Source organism: Ceratotherium simum, chromosome 10 (assembly GCF_057802395.1).
Source record: "Ceratotherium simum simum isolate JZ-2026a chromosome 10, ASM5780239v1, whole genome shotgun sequence".
Taxonomy (NCBI): domain Eukaryota; kingdom Metazoa; phylum Chordata; class Mammalia; order Perissodactyla; family Rhinocerotidae; genus Ceratotherium; species Ceratotherium simum.
The window spans coordinates 77303623-77325848 of NC_141909.1; the positions used below are offsets into that span (position 1 = coordinate 77303623).

Sequence of the window (22226 nt, forward strand, 5' to 3'; positions counted from 1 at the left end):
AGAAATATCACGCTAATGTGAAAACTCAGTATTTTTTTGGTTAAAACATAGTTTACTGAAGGCTCTCTGAACTAGAATATTTGATTTTTTTTTTTTATAATTTTATTTATTTATTTTTCCCCCAAAGCCCCAGTAGATAGTTGTATGTCATATTTGCACATCTTTCTAGTTGCTGTATGTGGGACGTGGCCTCAGCATGGCCAGAGAAGCAGTGCGTCGGTGTGCGCCGGGATCCGAACCCAGGCCGCCAGCAGCGGAGCACGCGCACTTAACCGCTAAGCCATGGGGCCGGCCCAGAATATTTGATTTTAATATGTGATTTAAGAGATTATCTAAATAGTGGTCTCTTAGTTTATAATCTTTGATCTAACACAGTGGTTTTCAGACTTTATAGTGTAATCCCTGCAGCACTTTTTAAAACAGACTGCTAGGCCCTATTCCCAGACCTTCTGACTCGTCTATCCAGCAAGAGCCCGAGGACCTGCATTTCCAATAAGTCCCCAGGTGATTCTAATGCTCTGGACCAGGACCACACTTTGAAAACCAAGTAATCGACATGTTGAGACTTAATGGAAGATGACACAATTAGAGGATAAAAGGACATAAAATATTACAAAATGTAGATGAAATGTTGGGATGGTGACACTCTGATGTTTCAGTGGAAGCACAATTTTATTTTTAGAGTTGAAAGCAAAAGCACAGATTTGCTATTGAAAATACTCAACAGTTTTAATGGGGTTATAATAGAGCTTTTCAAGGGGACCACTCAAGATAGGTGCAAATAAGCTGCAAAGGAAGTATATCTTTAGACGTTTAGTGGTGATGCTGGTACAAGTCACCTCAGGCTATACTGAGTAGCAGTGAGTTGGGGGGAAGTAAGAGTAATGCCTCTAAATTGTGACTTTTGGTCTACCACTATTTATTATCATTATTTTGTTAGAGTAAATAAGCCCATAATTTTGAAGGAACTAACACCTTCCAATTTGGGTCCTGTTGTAAGTACATTATAATAAACCATTATTTGGATAATACATTATGTGGTAATATAACAGGTTAAACACTGCTTTTTAAAATTGCTGATAAGATATATGACACGACATAAAAATAAGTAGAAGATGCAGAAGCAGTAGGAGGAGAAGAAAAAGTAGAAATAGAGGAAATGTTTACCAAGTGGCCTGGGACTGTAATAAAGGAAAGTTTAATCCTTTCGAAGTAAAGAAATTCCCATTTAAGGAACTCATTTAAAAACACTGGGAATAAAGGAGTAAAAGAATTTTAAGCCAAGCAAAATACAACCAGCTTCCCCCAATTCCACTTTTATATGTTATATAATTTTTTTGGAAAACTTAAAGCTGAAAAACGTCTTTAATTGTTATGGTGTAAAAATGGAAACAAATTTAAGTTGGCAATAGTTGAATAATCTCATCATAAATTATCAATAGTGCATGGATTCATTTGGATTCTAGGTCAAATCATTTTTCCATTTTACACTGATAAATACTGCATTTCTCATACTCTTCCAGAAAAAGCAAATAAGGCATACCATCACTGAAGAATTTCTAATACCCAAGTTTATAAGAGGATCTTGGGAGTTAAAAACTTTGTAAACAATCTTTCAAAGAGCTGAAATGCAAAATAATCTGTAAAAATTATTTCTGAATGGTGGGATTGTTTTCTTCTTGATTCTTCTCTGAAACTGTTAAATGATTGATGAAAATCAATAAATGTTATTTAAAAAACGCTCTTGACACTCTTGGTACAATGACTATCTTTAGAAAATCTAATGTAACCAACATTAGTCTGTCAAACCATGTTATGGGTTTGGAAAAATAAGTATTTTCATGTCTTCACTAGTATGCACTAACAAGATCTCTGCATTTACCACTAGAGTACTCTAAGGGTGCTGAGTAACTATATAAATCAACCCCAGAAAGCTTCAGGTTGGTCTATTCAGTTAGGGGAAAAAAATGCCTTTCATTAGTACTGTTCTCTAAAGCTTACCAAGTGGAATGCTTTACTATCTGGTTTAACTTTATGCTTTTCCATGTACTTGATAAGGCTGCAATTGGTATACCTGAAAGAGAAATACTATGAAATATTTATATTAGATTTGAGGTTAATTTTACATTGGCTGAAGTTTTTCCAAACAGAATTATTTTACTCATGACCAATATAGAATATATACTGAAAATGGTATAATCAGCATAAAAAGAGTAGCATTAAAATCAATTTTATATTTCATTCAATATTCACGCTAATCACTTTTGAATGGATACCGCTGACTAAATGCAAGGTAATCTCATGAATAATATATACTGAATAGCTTTTTTCACATGAATGTTATCTCAACAATTATCTTAACATATAGGTGAGAAGTTCAGCTTGGCCTTACCAATAAGTTAAAAAAATTTTTTTGTTATAGGTCTATAAACTGCCCTCTCCCAATCCCCTGATGTTGCATTGTAAATAAATGAAATACTCCTTCTCCATTAAAACTTGCTTAAAATTACTACACAACCTAGTGGGTAGGCAGGCGGCTATGGGCAAGATTTGTCTATTTCAGCCTCTTACTGCTTCAGCTATGATGCTATCTACTGATGCCCAGCTTCCAGCAATAAATACGGAGAGAAATGAAGCGATCTTTTTCTCATAGCCAAATCAGCTACTAATATTAGATATTTACCCTCTTTACATCACCTAAACATCTTAAGAAATGGAGACTGTCATAGTATCAAATATTTATTAGAGTAAATAAGTGAAATTACTTAGAACAATCTTATGTTGAGTATTCTATTGAGTATTCAATCCTATAATGCGTATTCTGGAAAAGCAAAAAATCAACAAAAGGTCTATTTTCTTTCCAACTTACGTATTTCTTCTGAAATCTTTCATTAATGTTGAATGTTCAGGCATCTTTTTTATATCTTCCCAATCTTTATCTGTGAAATACATTGATAAAGTTTTCATATTGTCTAGGTTCCTATTCTCAAGAATTTTAATAAAAGTCACCTCAGTTTTCATTACGTTTCCTATAATTTTAACCTCCATGAAAGCACAGACTTGGAATAAATGGTCAGCTATAGTAAATACCTTATCTTGAACTGTAAATACAATTCCCCATCCTCTGTACAGTGTTAGATCTCACTTTTTATCTTTTTAATGCCTACTTTCTATGTGTTTGACTATAAGTCATCTCAATTTCTACAGAGGGGAATAAGTTATAAATAAATATTTCTATTATTAACTAGTTCTATTTCTAAAACCACTTTTTCCCCTTTTCCACCAAATTTCTTGGTTAAATCATCAACCAATCTCTTCAACGATAAAATGTAATATCTTTCCCCTCAGTAGCTTTAAGATATACTTCTTTTTATACGGCCCTCCTTACTTTCAGCACATTAAATAAATTGCTTTACATCAGCAATCAATGTAAGCTGTAATAACTGAAATAGAATAGAGTAGGATATAACTAGTATACTAAGAAGTCGGCTGGTGCTTTGAGTAGTTTCAACAACACTGACAAAAACAACTCCAGCTACTAGATACATTCGGTAGAAAATGTCTCGGTTTTGCTGGCATTAGAGCTGCTCAAATAATACATGCTAGATAGCCTGTGCTCTCCATTACTACCAGTGGACCACTGAGAGTCTACTAGGTGCACAGCACTGTAGCAGGTAGCTAACAACACCTCTAGCTTTTAAACAGCCAGAGGTTTGCTTTTCTTTCAACTTACTTGTAAAAATATTGGCTATTGATCCTCCACAGATATCACATATTATAAAGTAAACTAAATATAAACTTTAAACTTCTAAATAGAATTTTCTCCTTATTCCAATTTTCTCCTATTCTCTTAAATGGAATTTTCTCCTATTTCCTTGTTCCAATTTTTCTATTTTGTCAATTTTTCAAGCTAGAAATCTTGAGATAATCTTCTACTCTTCTCTCAATTACTCCCTTCCTATAAAAATTTTATATTTGTTCTTTATTCTCCATCCTTACTATCACTTGACACCTGGAGCACTGATATAGAGGCAAGCAGCTGGTTTCCCTGACTTCAGTTACCTCTCTTTGATTTTTACATACCACTGCTAAACTAATCTTTCTAAAATATAACATAAATCACGTCACTGGTCCTCAAGAACTTATCATGGATTCTCGTTCTTTAGCATATCAAATCTAAACTCTGCTGCTTGCTTTTCAAGTTTCTTGTCAGCTGAGCCTACCCTATCAGCTGAACCACACATTATGTATCATCTCCCATAGAAGCCTTCCCCACTTCCATCCCCTTGTAAGCCATGTTCCTTTCCCTGGGGCCTTAGAAATGGTGGACACATTCAGAAGTGGGAAGAAAAGGCCATTCTTCTCCATCTACTCAAGCCATACCTATTCTTTAAACATTCTACTTAAAGCAGTACAATGTAAACTCCAAGAGAGCAAGAATCATGTCTGTTATAGCAATAATATTTTATACTTTACACAATGCCTGGCACATGGCAGGTACTCAATAACTATTTAGAGAATAAATGAAATCCCCATCACAACAAAGCAGTCTTCGAAGAAGTGCTGACCAATTTTGGAGAAAGGTAGTATTTGTATAGTTATTCTACATTTACTGATAACTAATACCCTTACAAGGGAATGTGGAATTATAATTCCCAGATATTTCTGTATTAGTTTTGAGTTATCCTGACCTAAGAAAAATTCCTAATGAGAAACAATTTCTACTAAGTACTTGACTAGCCAAAATTATGTAGGTGTTTTAAACAAATCTTTATTATTCTGGACCTCTGGGCAGAGTTTTTGGTGACTGATGAACTACACCATTCTGTGGTGTAACGAAGGACTGGGATATAGCTGGAGAGATCTGACACCCATGATGAGACACCTAAACAACTTTCTCCCTGCTGCAAATCAGTGCGGGCAAGGTCATTGTGGAATGCTAGACTTTCACCCACATCCTGACTATTCTAACAGAACACTTAAAAGAATATTCTTATTGACAAGGGTTATAAAGCAAAAAATGCTATTATTCAATATAATATGATTCTGTACAGTGCCCTAAATAAAAATAATGTTCAAAATTTGTATTCAAATCTGACATAATGGTAGTATTATATGTGCTGCCAGACAAAAATACACTACTAAATTTTATTTAGTTTCCACTGGTAAGAACCAAAGGTACCTTTTTAATATAGATATTGCAAATATTTTATCATTTCAAATATTAAACAACAAAATAAAAAAAAACAAAATGAAACAAAAACACTCCTCAAATTCAGGAAATCTATAAACATTTTTATGCTAATATGTGAACTCTACAAATTTTGCTATTTCTATGGATCTTTGATTAATGCAAGTCATAAATATAAAGAATCAAGTAAGAGTAGCTTTCATCAGCTAAAAATATACACCTTTCCAATGAAGATATCTAAGTTCAAACAACAGTGCTTTAAAAACAAAAACAAAAACATAATGTGTACCTGCAGGAAATCCCATTACATTGAATATTCTGTCCAGCTGGTCATGGTGATAAGGATTACTAGTTTTGATGTCCTCTTGTCGACAGTGAAATATTGGTTCTGACGTTAGTAGTTCTGCAAATATACACCCTATAGCCCAAATATCTTTAAAACAAAAAGGAAAAAAAAAGGGAAAAGGAAAAAAAAAAGGAAAGGAAAAAAGAAAAAGAAAGGAGGAAAATAAAGTGGTTCTTTCCAAAAGAAAATGCATTTTTATCTTGGTGGGGAGTGTTTTTTCTTTCTTTTCTTTCCCTAATAAGTCATATTAATTCCTAAGCAGTTATAAATAGCACAGAATATTGTTTGTAAATATATATCCCCACCCCACCCACCCCAATTTTTCATTCCCTGTTATACCTCCATCCCACTCAGTGGCTTCATTCCAAGTTTAAATCAAATTATTAGTTGACTTATCTGTGAGTTTTAAATGCCTCAAACATTATCTTATCTATGAAATACACACAAAGCTGCATATGGAGCAAGGGAACCACAAACAAAAATAAACAAAAATAAACAAACAGAAAACCCAAACAGCCATTAAAATTGGGCATACTTGCCAAAAATAATCAGCACAATTTTTTGTGGTAAAAAAAATTTTTTTTTCTTTATCTTGTTTATGTACTTGCTAATATGTAAAATCTAATAATTATCCTCCAATGTTAGCAGTAGTTAGCAAGTGCTATTCCAACAAGAAAAAAAACAATGCCTGACCTCAAATACTCTAAAGAAACAGCACTTCTACTTGAACAGTTTTCTGTTCAAAGTGTTTCTTTATGCTATAGCAGTGTTATCAGATTTTGCAAGCTTAAATATTTAATAAGGACAAGAAAATGGGGGCAAAATACTACCTTTAAAATGGGTACGAAGGCTATAAATTCATAGGAATTACTTACAAAAGCCAGGAAGATGGATTCCTCTGTATACAATAAATTCCCTTTAAGATACAGGCTAACTTTCATTCATATTAAATTTTTCCTCAATAGTAGTAGACAAAAGATCTTTAATAGTAGTAGTATTAGCAGCAGAGGAAAGATCTATACGCCAATTGAGAATTTAAAGCTCAAACTATTCCATTTCTATTCTTAACCAATCCCTAAACTGACAATGGTTAACTTCTCTACACTAAGTACAATGGTGTGCACACAGACACTCAATAAGTGGTTTTTGACTTATCTAATCAGTACCTGTGGTAAATATAAATAGCTATAGAGGGGTAAATAAAAATCACTATTTTATTAAAGCTGATTATTCAGGTATGTTAATAATTGTCACTTAGAAAAAATGTTAATTTAAAAATAACAGAATTCCTAAACTCCAAAACTGGAATATAAATATTTAATTTAATGTAAAATCATCACATTTACATTTCAGAGTAACAAATTAATCACCTATTTGCTTAAAGATTATACATCCTGATACAATCAAGTGATTTTAAAAACTGACACTGTGTTTGTTTCTCACTTGTATCCCACATCAGAGCACTAAGCCTAGCTAATACGGAAAAGTCTCATCAAGAAATATAAGCCAAGCTATTTTGTTTTTAGCATCAGAAAGTAAATGGGAAAATTAATTATTTTGTAATTATTCTTCTTATGTGGGTACCCCATATAAACCTGACCTTTGATAATTTAATCAAAGGGAAGATAGGCAAGCTAAGCAGGATCACAAAAAGGGCAGATGGGTGAGTTTGCATGGTTAAAGCTCTACTCATAGCACCCAATAGACACTGCAACAACTCATTCTGGTTAGGCAGGAAAAATTCTAAAGAAGAAAATAAAATATGTAGAGGAAGATGAGAGATAAGTAACTAGTTTAGCTATCCTTAAAGCTACATTGCTTTTAAAATAAAAGGAAAAGTAGGAAAAAATAGTTTACTGCACCTTGCTTAAATTCACCCAATAACCTCTTTCTTTATATCGTTTCTATTACCTTTCACCTTTATCAATTTCACCATCCTTCCTTTCTTCAAAATCTTGATCTAGACATTAATCATGAATTTGAGTTAGCTGATCAGGCTATTATTTAAAATTTCCAAATCTTTGTAAATAAGTCTTTCCTTCCCACCTTGCCTATTTTTTTTCAGATTGTGCCAAGTTCATAGAAAAGTCCTTTCCTGCTCACCTACCTGCCTTCTAGAAAGATTTTCCAAATTAAAAACCTATAAATCCCATCTACTTCTCAAAATCTGTGACATTCCTATGTAGCTATTTAGCTAACCAAGCAGGCAGATAGCAACTGACAGGCTACACAGACTCAAATGGGGGGAAAAAAAAGATTTGTTAAATAATGTTTTAATCAATAGGTATACTAATAGCAAGCTCCTATTTTAATGAAAGAGTAAATTCTCATTCTCCCTATTTTTTTGTATATATCCCATTTAATAGAATGCCACATAACTAGTGGGCATTCAGTTATTTGAGGACAAATATGAGCTTAAAAGTCCATACTTTAATAAAACTTGTATTAAGACTGTTTTAGTGACAATTAATTAAAGATTGATACCCCTCTTTAAGCCTTCTCCACAAAGTCAATTAAACAAACAACCCCCCCCTCCAAAAAAGTGAATTAAACTTTGTCCCTGGGAGTACAGTATTACTAATCTATTATTTCCTCTCTTTGGTTTAATGATTCAGCTTCAGTTCTGTACAACTGAATAAATGTCCATAGCACTAAAACCTGTTTGCAATAGAGGCTGGGGACATGTTAGTTGGATGTGTTCAGGTTTTTTCTTTATGCTCTTTTTCTGCTTCTGTGTAGGAGAGACTAGAATCAAGGAAGAAGCTTCATTTTTTACTCCTTTACTCTATTTTTAAAAATTTATATTAAAACTGATTTATATGATTTATCTCTCAAACAAAAAAGCCATTTGTAAGATACCTACATTACAACTTTTTTGAGCCAATGTTTTGATAAAAGAAAAGTGTTCTCCAAGATTGCTCTTGGTCACGTCAGGTGTACACAGGGTGGGGATTACCACTGCAGAGGGACTGGTGCTGATCTGGGTTTCAATCATCTGCACCCAGGTCAGTTCTCTCTGCTATCTCCCTACCTCAGTGGCAGTTGTTTTTATCTAAAGTCATAGAACTTTTGGGGTTGAAGGGGATCCAAGAGATGATTTAGGCTAAATTCTCATTTTCAGAAAATGAGGCAAAGGACTAAATGCCTTGCCTGAACACACACCCACACACACACATACATACACACACACACACACCCAGAGTTAACAGAGCTAAGGCTACAAGTCAGACTGCCAGTCTTTGTTAATTCTATTGTTCAAAGATGACGGAATTATTTTATGCATATATTCATACTGTTTTTCAACTGGACTGGAGATCCCTTAAGGGTAAACTATGTAACTTGCATACATTTTGGTTTCTATTATGTTTTTAAAAGTTTATCTAATAGTTATCCAATAAATTTTGATGTTGATGACAAGGAGGAAGAGGGAAAAAAATGTGAAGAAAGGCCTTCTCTCTCCCAAATTATAGTGACATTTGAACAAGGGAATCTACCTAACTGCTGGAAGTTTAGCTTTGTGACAAATAGCCCTGGATTAAAACTGCTGGAATGTGAATGTCCTAGTGAATAACATGTTATACAAATCTTAATGTTCACAATAAAATATAAGTTTCTTAAGAAAAAAGAAAAGGACAATAAATAATGAGCCAGAGTCACAAGCTTCTGTGATCATATATTTTTTACTTAAATAAATTCAAAGTCTCAAGTTTTCAGTTAATAGCAGCTAATACTAGGTAATCACTTCCTTATTTGTATAGTCTGTTAATACGTCTCACCAAAAGTAACACTGCTTTTAAATATTCATTTTCTAGGTAGAAAAATAGCTATGTATCATATTAAGTTTATATGCTTTTTAAATGCGTTTAGAATACACTTGTAGAAAGGATAACGAAACGTGTGTTTAGGTAACTGTATATTCAAAAATAGGACTAGCTTCAATAATTTTTACTTTCTGACTTTTTAAAAAAATATTTTACTTTGGAATAATTTTAGGTTTGTAGAAAAGTCACAAAGATAGTACAGAGAAGTCCCATATCTAACTGACAACTTTATCTACCTTTATTTTTCTATAAAATAAAATATGATCTCAAAGCAATATATGAAGACTAGGGAACACAAAGATTTTTTTGGGGAAAAAAACATGTTGGATTCAAGATTAATATGGGGGAATGATCACAAGTATTTCTCCTTTTTCCTTCTTGAGTTTACACTGAAATGGCAGGAAAGTAATAAAGATATAAATCCACAGTAATAAAAAGAACAGAAGGAGATCATCAAGGACAAGATTCATTCATTTCTTCAACAAAGAGTACTGAGTTCTCACTACGTACCGTATAGGCACTGGCCTACAATGGTGAACGGCTAGGCAAGGTCTATCTGTTTTAGTGGATTTTAGATACTGTTCAACACTATCAGACAATAAGATGGAATTATGACAGGGAAGGTAAGGTGGCTACTTCAGACTGAGTGGTCAAGAAAGTTCTCTCTGAAATGACAGTATTTTGACTAAGATCTGAATGAAGAGAAGAGACTGGCCACGTGAAGACCTGATCTAGGCAGAGATATATAAAAACATTTCTAGAAGATCGCAGGCAGACGAAACAGTTCAGAGAAGGCCCCAGTCCACAGTATTATTGTTGGGTGGGAAGCAGATTTATCCTGCACAACTTGGGGAAGATTTTGTCCTTGGAAATACCAGCTACAAAGTCTTTATTTTGAACAGTTGATCCTCCTCCCCCAACTCTCCTCCACTGCCCAGGGCTACCGGGTGAACAAAGCTTGGGCCAAAAGTTAGAGGATTCTTCCTTTAACGGACTTGAATGGCCTTAGAGCAAAGACTTGTGTATACTGGTATTTAGAATTTCCCAGTTAATGGCAGTTCTATGCTGGACCACCCTAAAGTAAAGTGCCAATCTATGAGCACTATGATCTATATACACAAAATTGTGAAGCAGCTTTTTGTAACTTGATTCTTATATAGGAAGAGACAAGCAAGGGTAAACAACCAGTTGAAGAACACTTGCCACATGGAAGGGAGAGACAGAGACATATATAAATACAGAGTGCCTATAAAAAAAACACAGATAATTATTCCAGGAATACAGCAAATTACAAACAATTAAAAAGCGTCATTATCACTGCCCTCACAGATATTTGAGAAGCTTTTCTTTCTGTAAAATAATACAAGGTGTTATTAAAACTAATAATCAGAGAATAAGAAGGGGTTCTTGGAAATAAAAAAGACAAAGACAGAAGAACAAGAGAAGAAAAGTAGTATAAAGGATCAATCCAAGAAATCCAAAATCTGCCTATACTCAGTTTAGGAAAGAGAGAAATAGAAAACAGAGAGGAGGAAACCCAAAGACTAGTACAAAAGAATTCTCCACAGATAAGGGAGATAGAATATGAACTTCAGATTGAATGTGCCCAAGTGGCCAGCACATCACTGTGAAATATAAGGGTGAGAAATCCTATTGGTTTTCAGAAAGAAAAAAACCCCAAGTAATCTACCAATGAATGAGAAATCAGACTGGCACGGGACTTTCCATTAGCAACACTGATGCTAGAAGACAATGGAGGAGCATCATCAAATTGTGAGGGGAAGTTATTTTGTACCTAGAATTTTAAACCCTGCCAAACTGTCAAGTATGGTAAGACATTTTTCAGAAATACAAGAACTAGAAAATTTACCTCTAAGACACCCTTCCAAAGGAAGTCACCTGAGAATATGCTGTAGCAAAATAAGAGATGAAATAATGAAATCCAGAAAGAAATAGATCCAACCCACAGGAGTAAAAAAAGGAAAAGCCAGGGTGAAAACCAATCCAGAATAAAGCAAAGCGCAGAAGACTTTAGGATGGAGTTATCCAATAAAAGAAGAGTAGGTTTAATACCATCCTGGAGAACAAAGAACAAGCTAAGTAAGCAATGAAGACAAACAATAAAGGAAAAAAAAAGGCAAAGCTCACAAGAAAAAACTACTTGATAACAAAATTCAACCAAATAAAATGAGGCAGAATAAAGATGTCAGTAATGGAAAAGCTGTGGTAAATAGACTGTGGTAGCTGAGCATTGAATCCATGACAATATATAACCTAAGTATAAACAACTGTGGGAATTACGGTTTGCCAACAAAAAATAAATGTTGTAAACATTGACAAAGTAGTAATAATAATAATGATGATAATGATATTACTAATGTAGCTTATAAATTGAGAGGTTGGTAGGGGAGGAAGTATAAGAGAACTAATTTCCTAATTTTTCATAATAGGGAAGTAATCAATACTATCAAAAATTGAAAAGTGAATTAAAATGTTCTAACCTCCTATTTTTTTTTTTTTAAAGATTTTATTTATTTATTTTTTTCCCCCCAAAGCCCCAGTAGATAGTTGTATGTCATAGCTGCACATCCCTCTAGTTGCTGTATGTGGGACATGGCCTCAGCATGGCCGGAGAAGCAGTGCGTCTGTGTGTGCCTGGGATCCGAACCCAGGCCGCCAGCAGCGGAGTGCGCGCACTTAACCGCTGAGCCACGGGGCCGGCCCCTAAACTCCTATTTTTTTCATTAATCTTTTTTCCTTAACTTTAAGGGGATCTTTTAGGAGCTAATATTTCTTTTGGTGGAAGAAACATTTGTCTGAAGTTCAATGATTTAGAAATTTTACAGTGTTTATTTCTCTTTTCAAGTAAAATTAAATTTAAAACTTTTTACTTAAAATGCATAATATAATTCCATATATTTAAAATTTTAAAAAATATCTATTTGGGGCCGGCCCAGTAGCGTAGTGGTTAAGTTCACGTGCTCCGCGTCAGCGGCCCAGGGTTCGCAGGTTCGGATCCCAGGCGCAGACCTACGCACCACTTATCAAGCCATGCTGTGGCAGGCGTCCGTCCCACATAGAAAATAGAGGAAGATGGGCACGGATGTTAGCCCAGGGCCAATCTTCCTCAGCAAAATGAGGAGGATTGGCAACAGATGTTAGCTCAGGGCTAATCTTCCTCTCTCTCTCTCTCCCTTTCTCTCTCCCTCTCTCTCTCTCTCTCTCTCTCTCTCTCTCTCTCTCTCTCTCACACACACACACACACACACACACACACGACATCTATTTATCAGAGAGGAAGTCTAGAATGCTATACTCCTAATGCTAATGATGGTGTTTCTAGGTAATAGAATTTTAAGTTAGTTTTTGCTCTTACTTTTATAATTTTCTGTATTACTTGATTTAAAAATATATAGAAATATGTACGTTTTACAACAACAAAGCCACTTTTAAAATGTCATGGAATTTTAATTAGTTCTACTCACCAATAGCTTTGGTATAATGTCTTGCTCCAAGAAGTAACTCTGGGGCTCGGTACCAGAATGTTACAACTACTGGATCCAAATCTGCTAAAGGCTTCAAAGGTGAATTAAATAATCGGGCAAAGCCCATATCAGCTGTAAAAAAAAAAAAGAATAATAATGTTAAGTAAATAGATATTTACAAATTTAATTGATTACTCTAATTTTACCATTGTTATTCAGTAAGATATGAAAAATGTGCTGAATTCTGGGGGGAAAAACCCATTAAACATCTCACCCCTTTCAGAAGTCTAAATATAAAACAAGTTTGAGATCTTCACTCTTTGCAAACTACTGTCACTCACTCTACAACTGGGTTATAGACAGGCTCTGCTGCCAGAGGTCAAGGGTGACCCTACTCCTCTGGGCAGATTTCCTTGCATCTGCACACCACCTTTGGGGACAGGGTTGTTACGTTGCGTTTACATTCCTTGTACAGGTCACAAGCACTGCGAAACTAACCTATTAGAGTAAAGCTTTCCATTATTTGCATCAACAAGCCTGTTCACGGGTGTAATCAGAAGTTGACTATACAGTATGTTAACACCACTATTTCCCCTCATTTATTTGGGTTGAATTTTACTAACTTTAAAAAGAATCATAGTATTTTTTTTAAGCTGGAAAAGACTTTAAAGGTCATATAATTCAATCACCTCTTTTTTCTAATGAGGAAACTGAGGTTAGAAGAAATTAAGTGATTTGACAAATGTCACAAACTCAAGCCTCAGAGCTGGAGCTGTGGTGAGATACAGTCATAGCAGTCAACATAGTTTAACACGTAGTGTAGTTATTCAGTCACGGCTGTTTATCCTACTAAACCATAATCTTCTTAAAGGCAAAAAAATTGTGTCTTTTTCATCTCTCTATCCCTTTTAGTATCAAGTATAGTGTCATTATCCATAGCTTTTGCTAAATATATGTTAAATGAACAGTCACTATTCATACCACCTATTCAAAAATTTCAAGATTCATCCACCATTTGTTTAGTTTTGCTCTCCTAATATACATTTTTAATGAAGTAGGCCCTGGTCTAATTTACTTAATTATTGAGGTTAAAAAAAAAAATGAATTCGGCAAAGAATTAAAACCATGAGTCAGATTACTAAATACTGGTTTACAGGAGAACTAATATTTCTTCCTAAATGTGAATGCTTTAAACCGTTAGTGTCCCCCAAACCTGCCAACATCATATGCATTACATAAAAGTACAATTCAAAACTAGATTATTTTGATATAGTATATAAATTTTCCTCAAATCTTACAGTCAAGAACACATCTATAACTACTGTTTGGCTGGGTCTTTTATATTTCGCATGCTTTGAACTTCCATTTGAATTTGATGCCACCAAACTGGACTGGATGAAATCCTTTAAAGGCACGCGGAGGGACTTAACAGGCATTTGATGACGCTGCGGTAAGTACTGACAGGGCCTGATTCTCAAAGGAAGTCACTGACTAGAAGTATTTTGAGGTGTACCAAATGTTTCCACTACTAAAAAATTTGCAAAGTTTATATCATAAAAAGTATTTCAGGAGTCTTATTTGAAGTGCAAAGTGAGATTTGGGCGAATTTATAGGGGAGGATAGGGAAGAAGAGTTAGAAACACCTAGGTTTTTCTTTGTTGGTGAAGTGGTATAAATCAGCTGATAATTCTAATTCATATTAAATCTTACAACCAGAAATTACTATTTACTATGTTATATACTCCCACAATCCTGCTGCCTTTAAATTAATATAATTTAGTTACATTTCTTCTACCTACACACAAAACAAACTAAATAAATGTGACAAACACAACTTGGAAATGACAATGAAAAAAATAACCAGTTAGGATAAATAAATTTAGTTCTATCCTTATAGCTTATCAGGCCAGAAATGGGTAAAAATTTGCTTTGATACATAGGAAAATAGAACTATCAGAAAACATGCCAAGGTAAAGAATGCTTGTTAATTGTTTCCCATCAGGCAAAGGCCCACTGTAAGAGAGGCTTGTTAGAACTTAAGGTTCTGTACCTATCAGGCCCCAGTGACTTTCCTAGTAGTTTGTCATTCCTAATCTAGATGAGGTCAACAGAGGCATGTGTTCTGATCTAATCTGGCTCAGGCGAACAGACTGGTGGTATAATTACTAGTATGCTGTATGCCCTTGTGACTACAGGTGAGGCTGGCTTCTAACATGGATAGAAGCCACTCACCTCTATAGGCTATTTTTAATGAAAGCAGAGGTTTCTAAGAAACTTGCATGGCTTATTGTATAATTAGAACACTTCTGTCTCTAAAGATTGTCCGACATATTTCAAGAGTGTGAAACATTTTTCACTTTTAACGTATACCCTTTAGAAATGGCTTCGATCATATGGAACTACATGAATATACGCATATTATTACAGCAAAAATTAGAAGTGATATAGCTGCCTGCAAAAGTTTTAAAAGAGTGCTACACTGTGACTTATCAAAAATATAACATACCAATTTTTACTCTTCCTCGCTCAGGACCTTCACCCATAACTAAAATATTAGCAGGTTTCTGTGGAAACAAAATAGTGTTTTTTTTCAGTAGACAGTAGTGGTTTCTTTTAAATAGACAATATGCCAATATAACATAAATCCACCTTTAAAAAAATCTCATTTACTCAAAAATTAAAATCAAACACAGGAAGTCACCAAAGAAACTTTACTTGTACATATGCAAAGCAATATGCAAACTTCAGAAAGCCTGGATATGGCAGTGCTTTTCTCCGTGTAGGGCTAAGGCTTTTCTTGGCCCTTTTATCAATCTGTTTTCACTACTGTGGAACAGCTGATAGAAAGTTATGTTGTGGTTCCTTCTAACTCTTTCCATTATATAAAATGTCTTGCAACTTTAAGGGAAAATGAATCTTCAAAGATGATTTAATTTTAAGTAGCAAATTAATTATAGGGAAGGAGCCACCTGAAATCCTTTTTTGAAAACGGCAAGGTATGCATCTATGTTTAGACAAAAAAATTATAGAGAAATCAATTTAGTAAAGTCTTTTCTAAATGAGTTAGCAAAGTGATAGGAATTTTCTATGACCTGAACAGTTTTGAGATTTTTATTTTTAAATAAAAATGAAGCTAAAAATTAAAGTGAGATTTTACAAAAGTAGTATTTCAAACGATTTTGAAATCTCTAAAATTATACAGGATTAACTGTCATCTAAAATCTGCTATGGAGGTATCTACTATACTAACATTTAATGGTTTCCCCCCTCTTCAAGAAGAAGGAGGAAGGAGGGAAGAAGGAAGAGAAGGGAGAGGAAGAGAGAGAAAGGTAGGAGCTAGAGGGGAAGAAAGAAGCAATCCCCAAAACTTACTCATCCTGGTATCCTGCTATATCTACTTGATTTGACTTTAATTTTACCAGTCTGCTAAATAAAACTAGATTAGAACATCTTTCAAACATTGATCAAAGCAATCTTAAAATCAAATTAAAGATTTTAATGAAGGCTGTTTACAGTGGTAACCAATTCACAGGCTTCCCTAACCATATTTAGTGATAGCCCTTATGCTATTACCAACAAAATGTAACTTACAGTATATTATTCTAACAACTACTAAGATCAAAATTATTTTTTTATGCCCAGAAAAAAAGAAAAGATATGGCTGAAATGGTAGCATATACATTTCAGAGGTTAAAAATTCCTACATTTTTTAAGGTGAGGAAACTAGGTGCCAGAGAGATTCCATGACTTGGCCTAAGTATAGTCAACAAGGTTGGGGCAGGCAGCAGAACTTACCCCAACTCTGAACATCTAGTGCCCCTTTCCTAATATATCATTCTGAAAGTACTTTTATGTAGAAAGTTTTAAAATTAATATGTATTAATTGTAATAATAATAATGACAATGTTTTATTCAAGAAAAAGTTTTCAGAGCCCCCATCATCACCACACACACACTCCTAACCACTGGGATAATCGGCTAAGTACAAAAAGGAAGTACAGCACTAATAATATTCCCTGTGAGCGACATGCAAGTGCTGCCTAGCACAAAGAAAACTGCTCTCGAGCATCATGTTAACCAATCGACACTGGGTTAGTCTCTGCAGAGACTCTTAGAGCTAAGCCTACTTCAAAACAAAACCAGATCTCTGAGACTTGTGTAAAATGTTGAAGGCAGAGGAGGGCTTTTCAAGAGGAATCAGGCAGCATCTCTATTTGGCTGAGGGGAAAGGCTTGCTCTCAATTCACAATGTGGGCTCAGGAGGGAACTTTCAGGTTTGTGTTAGAACTCTCTTCCCATGGTTCATCAGGGCAGGACTCCCTCAACATCTCTTGAACACATTCCCTACTCTTTAACATCATTTTGGTTCTCTTCCCATCAAATCGATCTTCTGTACTGTTGCCAGGGTTATCTTTCTAAAAAACAAAGTTGATCATGTCACTCCCTTGCTTAAAATCTTCCACAGTAACATGGAAAATTATTACAACATGGAAAATTATTACAAGATTAGGTGAAAACAGCAGAACACAAAATGAAATATAGACTGTGATTACGACTAGGTAAGAAAAAAAGAGTGCTATGAGTAAGGGCTATAAGAACAAAAGAGTGTGACAGAGGTATGGATGAACTTTTTCAAAAATTTCTTTGAATGCTTTTGCTATGCTTTATTATTACTACTAAAATATTATTTTAACTTTAATTGGTCCCTCACCACCTGTGAATAAGATCCAAAGTCCTTATGATGGGATGAAGGCACCTGTAAGCTTGTTCCCACCAATCTCTCCAGCCCCACCTTCCACCCCTCCATCCACACTGCTTCTGCCACATGTTTTCAGTGCTCTGTGACTAGACCTTCACAACTATGTCATTGCTACCCTATTATTCCTGCCCCAAAGACCTCTGCTCTATGCTACTTGGCAAAATCTGGTCCTTTTACTCCCCCTTAACAACATAAGTAATACATGAATACATTCTGATTATAAACAATTCAAACCATAAAGTTACATACAGTTAAAAGTTAAAGACCCTTTAACCACTCATCACTCCTCCACCACATCCCAAATCCCACTCCCTTCTCCAGAGTTTCAAACTGATCAATTGGTTTGCTGTGATGGATTTTTCTAGCGCTGGAGTGCTCAATCCTAAAAGATTATCTCCATATCTGGCAAATGCACAAGCACACATGGGCATCTCTCTCCTCCTTCTATTTTAGATGGAGTGGAAAAGATCTCTCTTTTGCTTTTTTTACTCATTCAGCAGCTGGGCCCAGATCTGAGAAGCCCTAGGAAGGGTGGTATTGGTCAGCCTGCTACTAGGCAAAGGGGAAAAAACTCCTTCTCTTGTTCTTCATTTTATTCTAGACTTACTGGACTGGTCAAGTTCCAAACTTGGGTTTGAGCATTGATGGGGGATAAACAGTTTCTTTGTCAAGGTCTAAAAGTATCGGGATTTGGGGCCAAAGCTCCAGTTAATAATTAAAAATTACTTTGCTCGGCAACTCCCTATTGCATGCTCTGAAGCAGGTCTTAGAGCTAAAGGCCATTACTAACGCTACCTCTCCTTATAAGTGAATTTAAATTCAGTTAGGGCATGCTATATAGTGATCAACAAAAGAGAATGGTGTTAAGTGTTGTTTTAATAACACTATTTATAAACGATGGGTCCCTCCTCATGTTATTTTCCATGGTAGCATTCCACACGCCCCAGGGCATGATATTGTGATTTAGCAGACAAATCGAACAGTAAATTTTCTTCGTGAATGTAATCTAATGGAAATCTCAAAAGAAAAAGACAAAAAGACCCTAAGGATCATGAACACTCTTCTTAGTATTTCTGTTTTGTTGCTTAATCAGTGTTAAGGAAGGCTGCAAAAGACTTGATGGATAATTTTGGTTTTAGTACTTAATGCCACATTAAAACAATATTCTATTCTAAAAAAAACTAATTTCTTTTCTTTTTTCTTTGTCTATCAGTAGGAGAATTTGGTAGTAGTTTTTAGCTCTAGAGCCAAAATTTCCAAGTAGTGGGTGATAATACATGAAATAATTAGCAATAACCTGAAGTTTGGTAAATAGTCTGTGACCTTTAAACACTGTCAAACATAATCATCTTGAAAGCACATTGCTGGTGACATTTTGATGAGGCATATACTCCATTAAACTATATCTGTTGCTATGGAGATCAGGGGTCCAACATGACTTAAAAGTATTCTAACATCATAGCAACATCTTCAAGTACAGCTATGCTATGCACAGAAATGATTATAGAACATTCTTTATTGCCTGCTGAACAATGAAATCAATCAATGAGATACTTGTTTGAAGTATACTTGTTTGAAACTATGATATCCTTCTCTTATTGTTGTTTTGTTTCTCCCAGAAACAAACTACATTTGTAATTAAAAAAACATGCCCTTATTTCATAGCCTCATGGCTTTTCTTCTTGTTGTCTGTTGTTGGGCTCCAAAAAAACTCATTGATATTTCCTAAAACAAGATGTTTGTATTGCAGAGATAACCATTCTTGTAGAGGCTTTTACGGCAAACTGGTTTCATTTAATGGGCCAACTCTGATAGAAAAGTAAGGACTGCAGGGAGCCCCATCTTAAGACAGGAATTAGGCCAAGCAAGAAACTGCCATTATCAATCAGAAGTATCAGACATAGGTGCAGAAGAGGTCAAGTTAACTGCAAGAACCTCTTATTCTAGGGGTGAAAATGGGTTTTTCATATGTTCACCAATGTACCAAGGCAAAATGGAGACTTGGAATCAATAGGAAAAGTTGATTCTTGATGAATCTGTCTATGAAAAAAAGACAGCGATCCATAAGAAACCACTGTCAATGCTATTCTCCAAGATTTGTTCAGAATTAAACTTTCACAAACATTGGAAAAAACACAACTTGGCAGCACACTTTCTAGATACTCAATGACTTTGTTTCAGTTTGGCTGTTAATCATTTTGTAGTACAATACATATTGAAAAAATTAACTTAACTCTGATATATGATAAATAAATGAAAAGCAATAGGAATATACTGGAGTATATGAGGAAGCCATTTGGTTTCAAACTAATTTGGCCTGACCTTGTTTTTCCAGAAAGCTTTGACGTGGCCTGTTGAGCATGCATTGTACATTTGATTTAAATATTTAGTGTCCCAAAGACAAGAATGATGTCCTTAAAGATAGGGATGTAGCTCCCCTCCTTCTGCACCCCCCCCCCCATAGCAGCATTTCTTTAAGGATAAGCATCTCTTCCTGGAAACCAAGGATTAATTACTGACCTGCTGTGCTCACCATGTGATCACTGACCCACTGTGCTAGCAAAGCAATCTCGTGACTGTTGTAAAAGGGATATTCTTGTCATATATGATGTGATGTATTCCTGTCATACGTGATGCTCTTTGTTCCACGATGGTATACAACCACTCTATACACTCCACTTCTCTGGTGTGCTTCCTTCCTTGGGGAAGAAAGCCCCCTGGGCTATAGTCCTCAGATCTGGCTCATAATAAACTCACCCCAAATTTTGATTTATAGATTGATTATGGATTATTTGTGTCGACATATATATATGAGATTCAAACGTAGGCAGCAAAGTCTTAGACAGAGATTCAGTAATTTTTAATAAATTGTTTTAATGATATCTTCTAAGGAGTTATAGATAAAAATTTGGAAATCCAGTGAATGAGGTCTGGAAGATGTCTTTATAATACAGTTTTCATTTTTTCTTCAGAGCTATAAATTTGTATTTTTTACCTCTAATACTAAACACCTTTAAGCTAAAGGAGAAAATATCAACTTCTAGTAAAGTTGTTTCTTGCCTTTTGTATAAATTGGAAAAAATGTATAGGAGAATTCTTAGCAAATTCTATCTGCTTCCTGATACAACATAAATGTTACTTATAACACTTAACTTCATCCTCTACAATAAACAGTTCAAGTACTATACATTCACTCATTCATATATTTACTGAATTAAGAGGGATCAAAGAACTAGAGATCAACAAACAAACAAACAGTTCCTGCCCTCAATGAGGTCACAGTGTAAATTAACGGGGGGGGGGGGGGGGGTTGGGAGGGGTGTAAATGCAGGCAAGGAAAAGCTTCACAGAGGTGATGATACCTGACCTGCCTGAAATGTGAAAGACCAGGAGTTGGTCTGGAAGATAAGTGACAGGAGATAAGGTGCCTCAAGAATCCACTAATGTCTTCTACTAAACAACCACAGAGCTGGGTCTGCACCCTCTATAGGGGGATGGAGGTGGCAATTAGTAGCATGCATCACACATGGGCAGTATCAAAAAACACAGGTATGTTGACTAGTTTTTATTTACCTAAGAAGTTCTCTTTTAGGGAGAATAGGAATTAGGTTCTTTGTCACAGTTGATGCAAATCGACATATTTTATGAAATAAGCATTAACTTAATGAGAGTAATCAGGTTACTAATACATGACATTTCCTTTCAATAAGCCCTTCATACTCTCCTCCAGTTCAGTCTACTAACTCTATTTTTCTCATCTGCTATTTAGGTAAAACAAAGTTAAACTAAAATGGACTTTCACCAAATTGTGAATATCATCATCAAAAGTATTTCAAATAATAAACATGATTCAGATTATTAGTTTAAAATTGATATCTTTTAAACCTACGGATGTTTAGTTTTTAAATTACAAAATTCTCAAGCTGTCCATTTTAGGCAGGTGAGGCACAGAATACAGTGCTAAGAGATCAATCTGGAACATAACTTCCTATTTTCACTGACACTAAGATCATTTACTTACTGTCACAGAGACTAGCACAGGCAATATTCACTTCATTAACAACAGAACATGGGTGCACAGAACAGAAACCACCATGGCAGCAGAAATAAACTTTTAAATTTCCAGACACAGATATATCTTATTTGTTCTTAAAAAAGGAGGTATGTGTGCAAACATTAATATATGTATGTGTATTTTCTTTTCCAAGTCTAATTTGTTTAACTGCATTTCTGTAAAACTGTAAAGTTTTATAACACAGTTTAAGCAAAGAGTCTAATAAAGAGTCAAGCAAGAAAGAAAAGATAAATATTACTTGACTAGAAAACTGAGTAACATTAAGGAGATCAAATGCATCTTAAAGGAGAGGTATTAAGAGGCAGAGAAAGGATATCAAAAATCTTTTAGTTTTCAAAATATTTCAAGTTACATTCATTATCATGAATTTAACCACATTTACAAAAAAGTGTACATAGTTATATTCAAATCTGAACATCCCTATAACTTCAAATATTATTCTAAACAATGTTAACTTACATATTTGGTAGTATAACAGTAATCAGTGAGTTTTGTGTTCTGTCTTCCCAAGTATTACGTTCTTGACAAATCTAGATGTCTGTATATTAC

At 34.8% G+C, this 22226-nt stretch overlaps 1 protein-coding gene across 7 annotated transcripts in view; it reads right to left on the reverse strand.

Moving 5' to 3' along the window:
- Positions 1-22226, reverse strand: part of CDK8 (cyclin dependent kinase 8) — a 114955-nt gene that overhangs the window by 5673 nt on the left and 87056 nt on the right. For 4 of the 7 annotated variants that reach the window (XM_087436281.1, XM_014791226.2, XM_004435275.3 and 1 more), the window contains 5 exons: positions 15350-15407; positions 12844-12975; positions 5481-5624; positions 2870-2939; positions 2002-2074 (listed from right to left, as the gene is read on the reverse strand). In XM_087436281.1, coding sequence (XP_087292407.1) covers positions 2002-2074; positions 2870-2939; positions 5481-5624; positions 12844-12975; positions 15350-15407 — 477 coding nt within the window. The remainder of the gene's footprint in view (positions 1-2001; positions 2075-2869; positions 2940-5480; positions 5625-12843; positions 12976-15349; positions 15408-22226) is intronic. The other 3 variants (XM_014791228.2, XM_014791227.2, XM_087436283.1) reach the window with 3 other exon arrangements.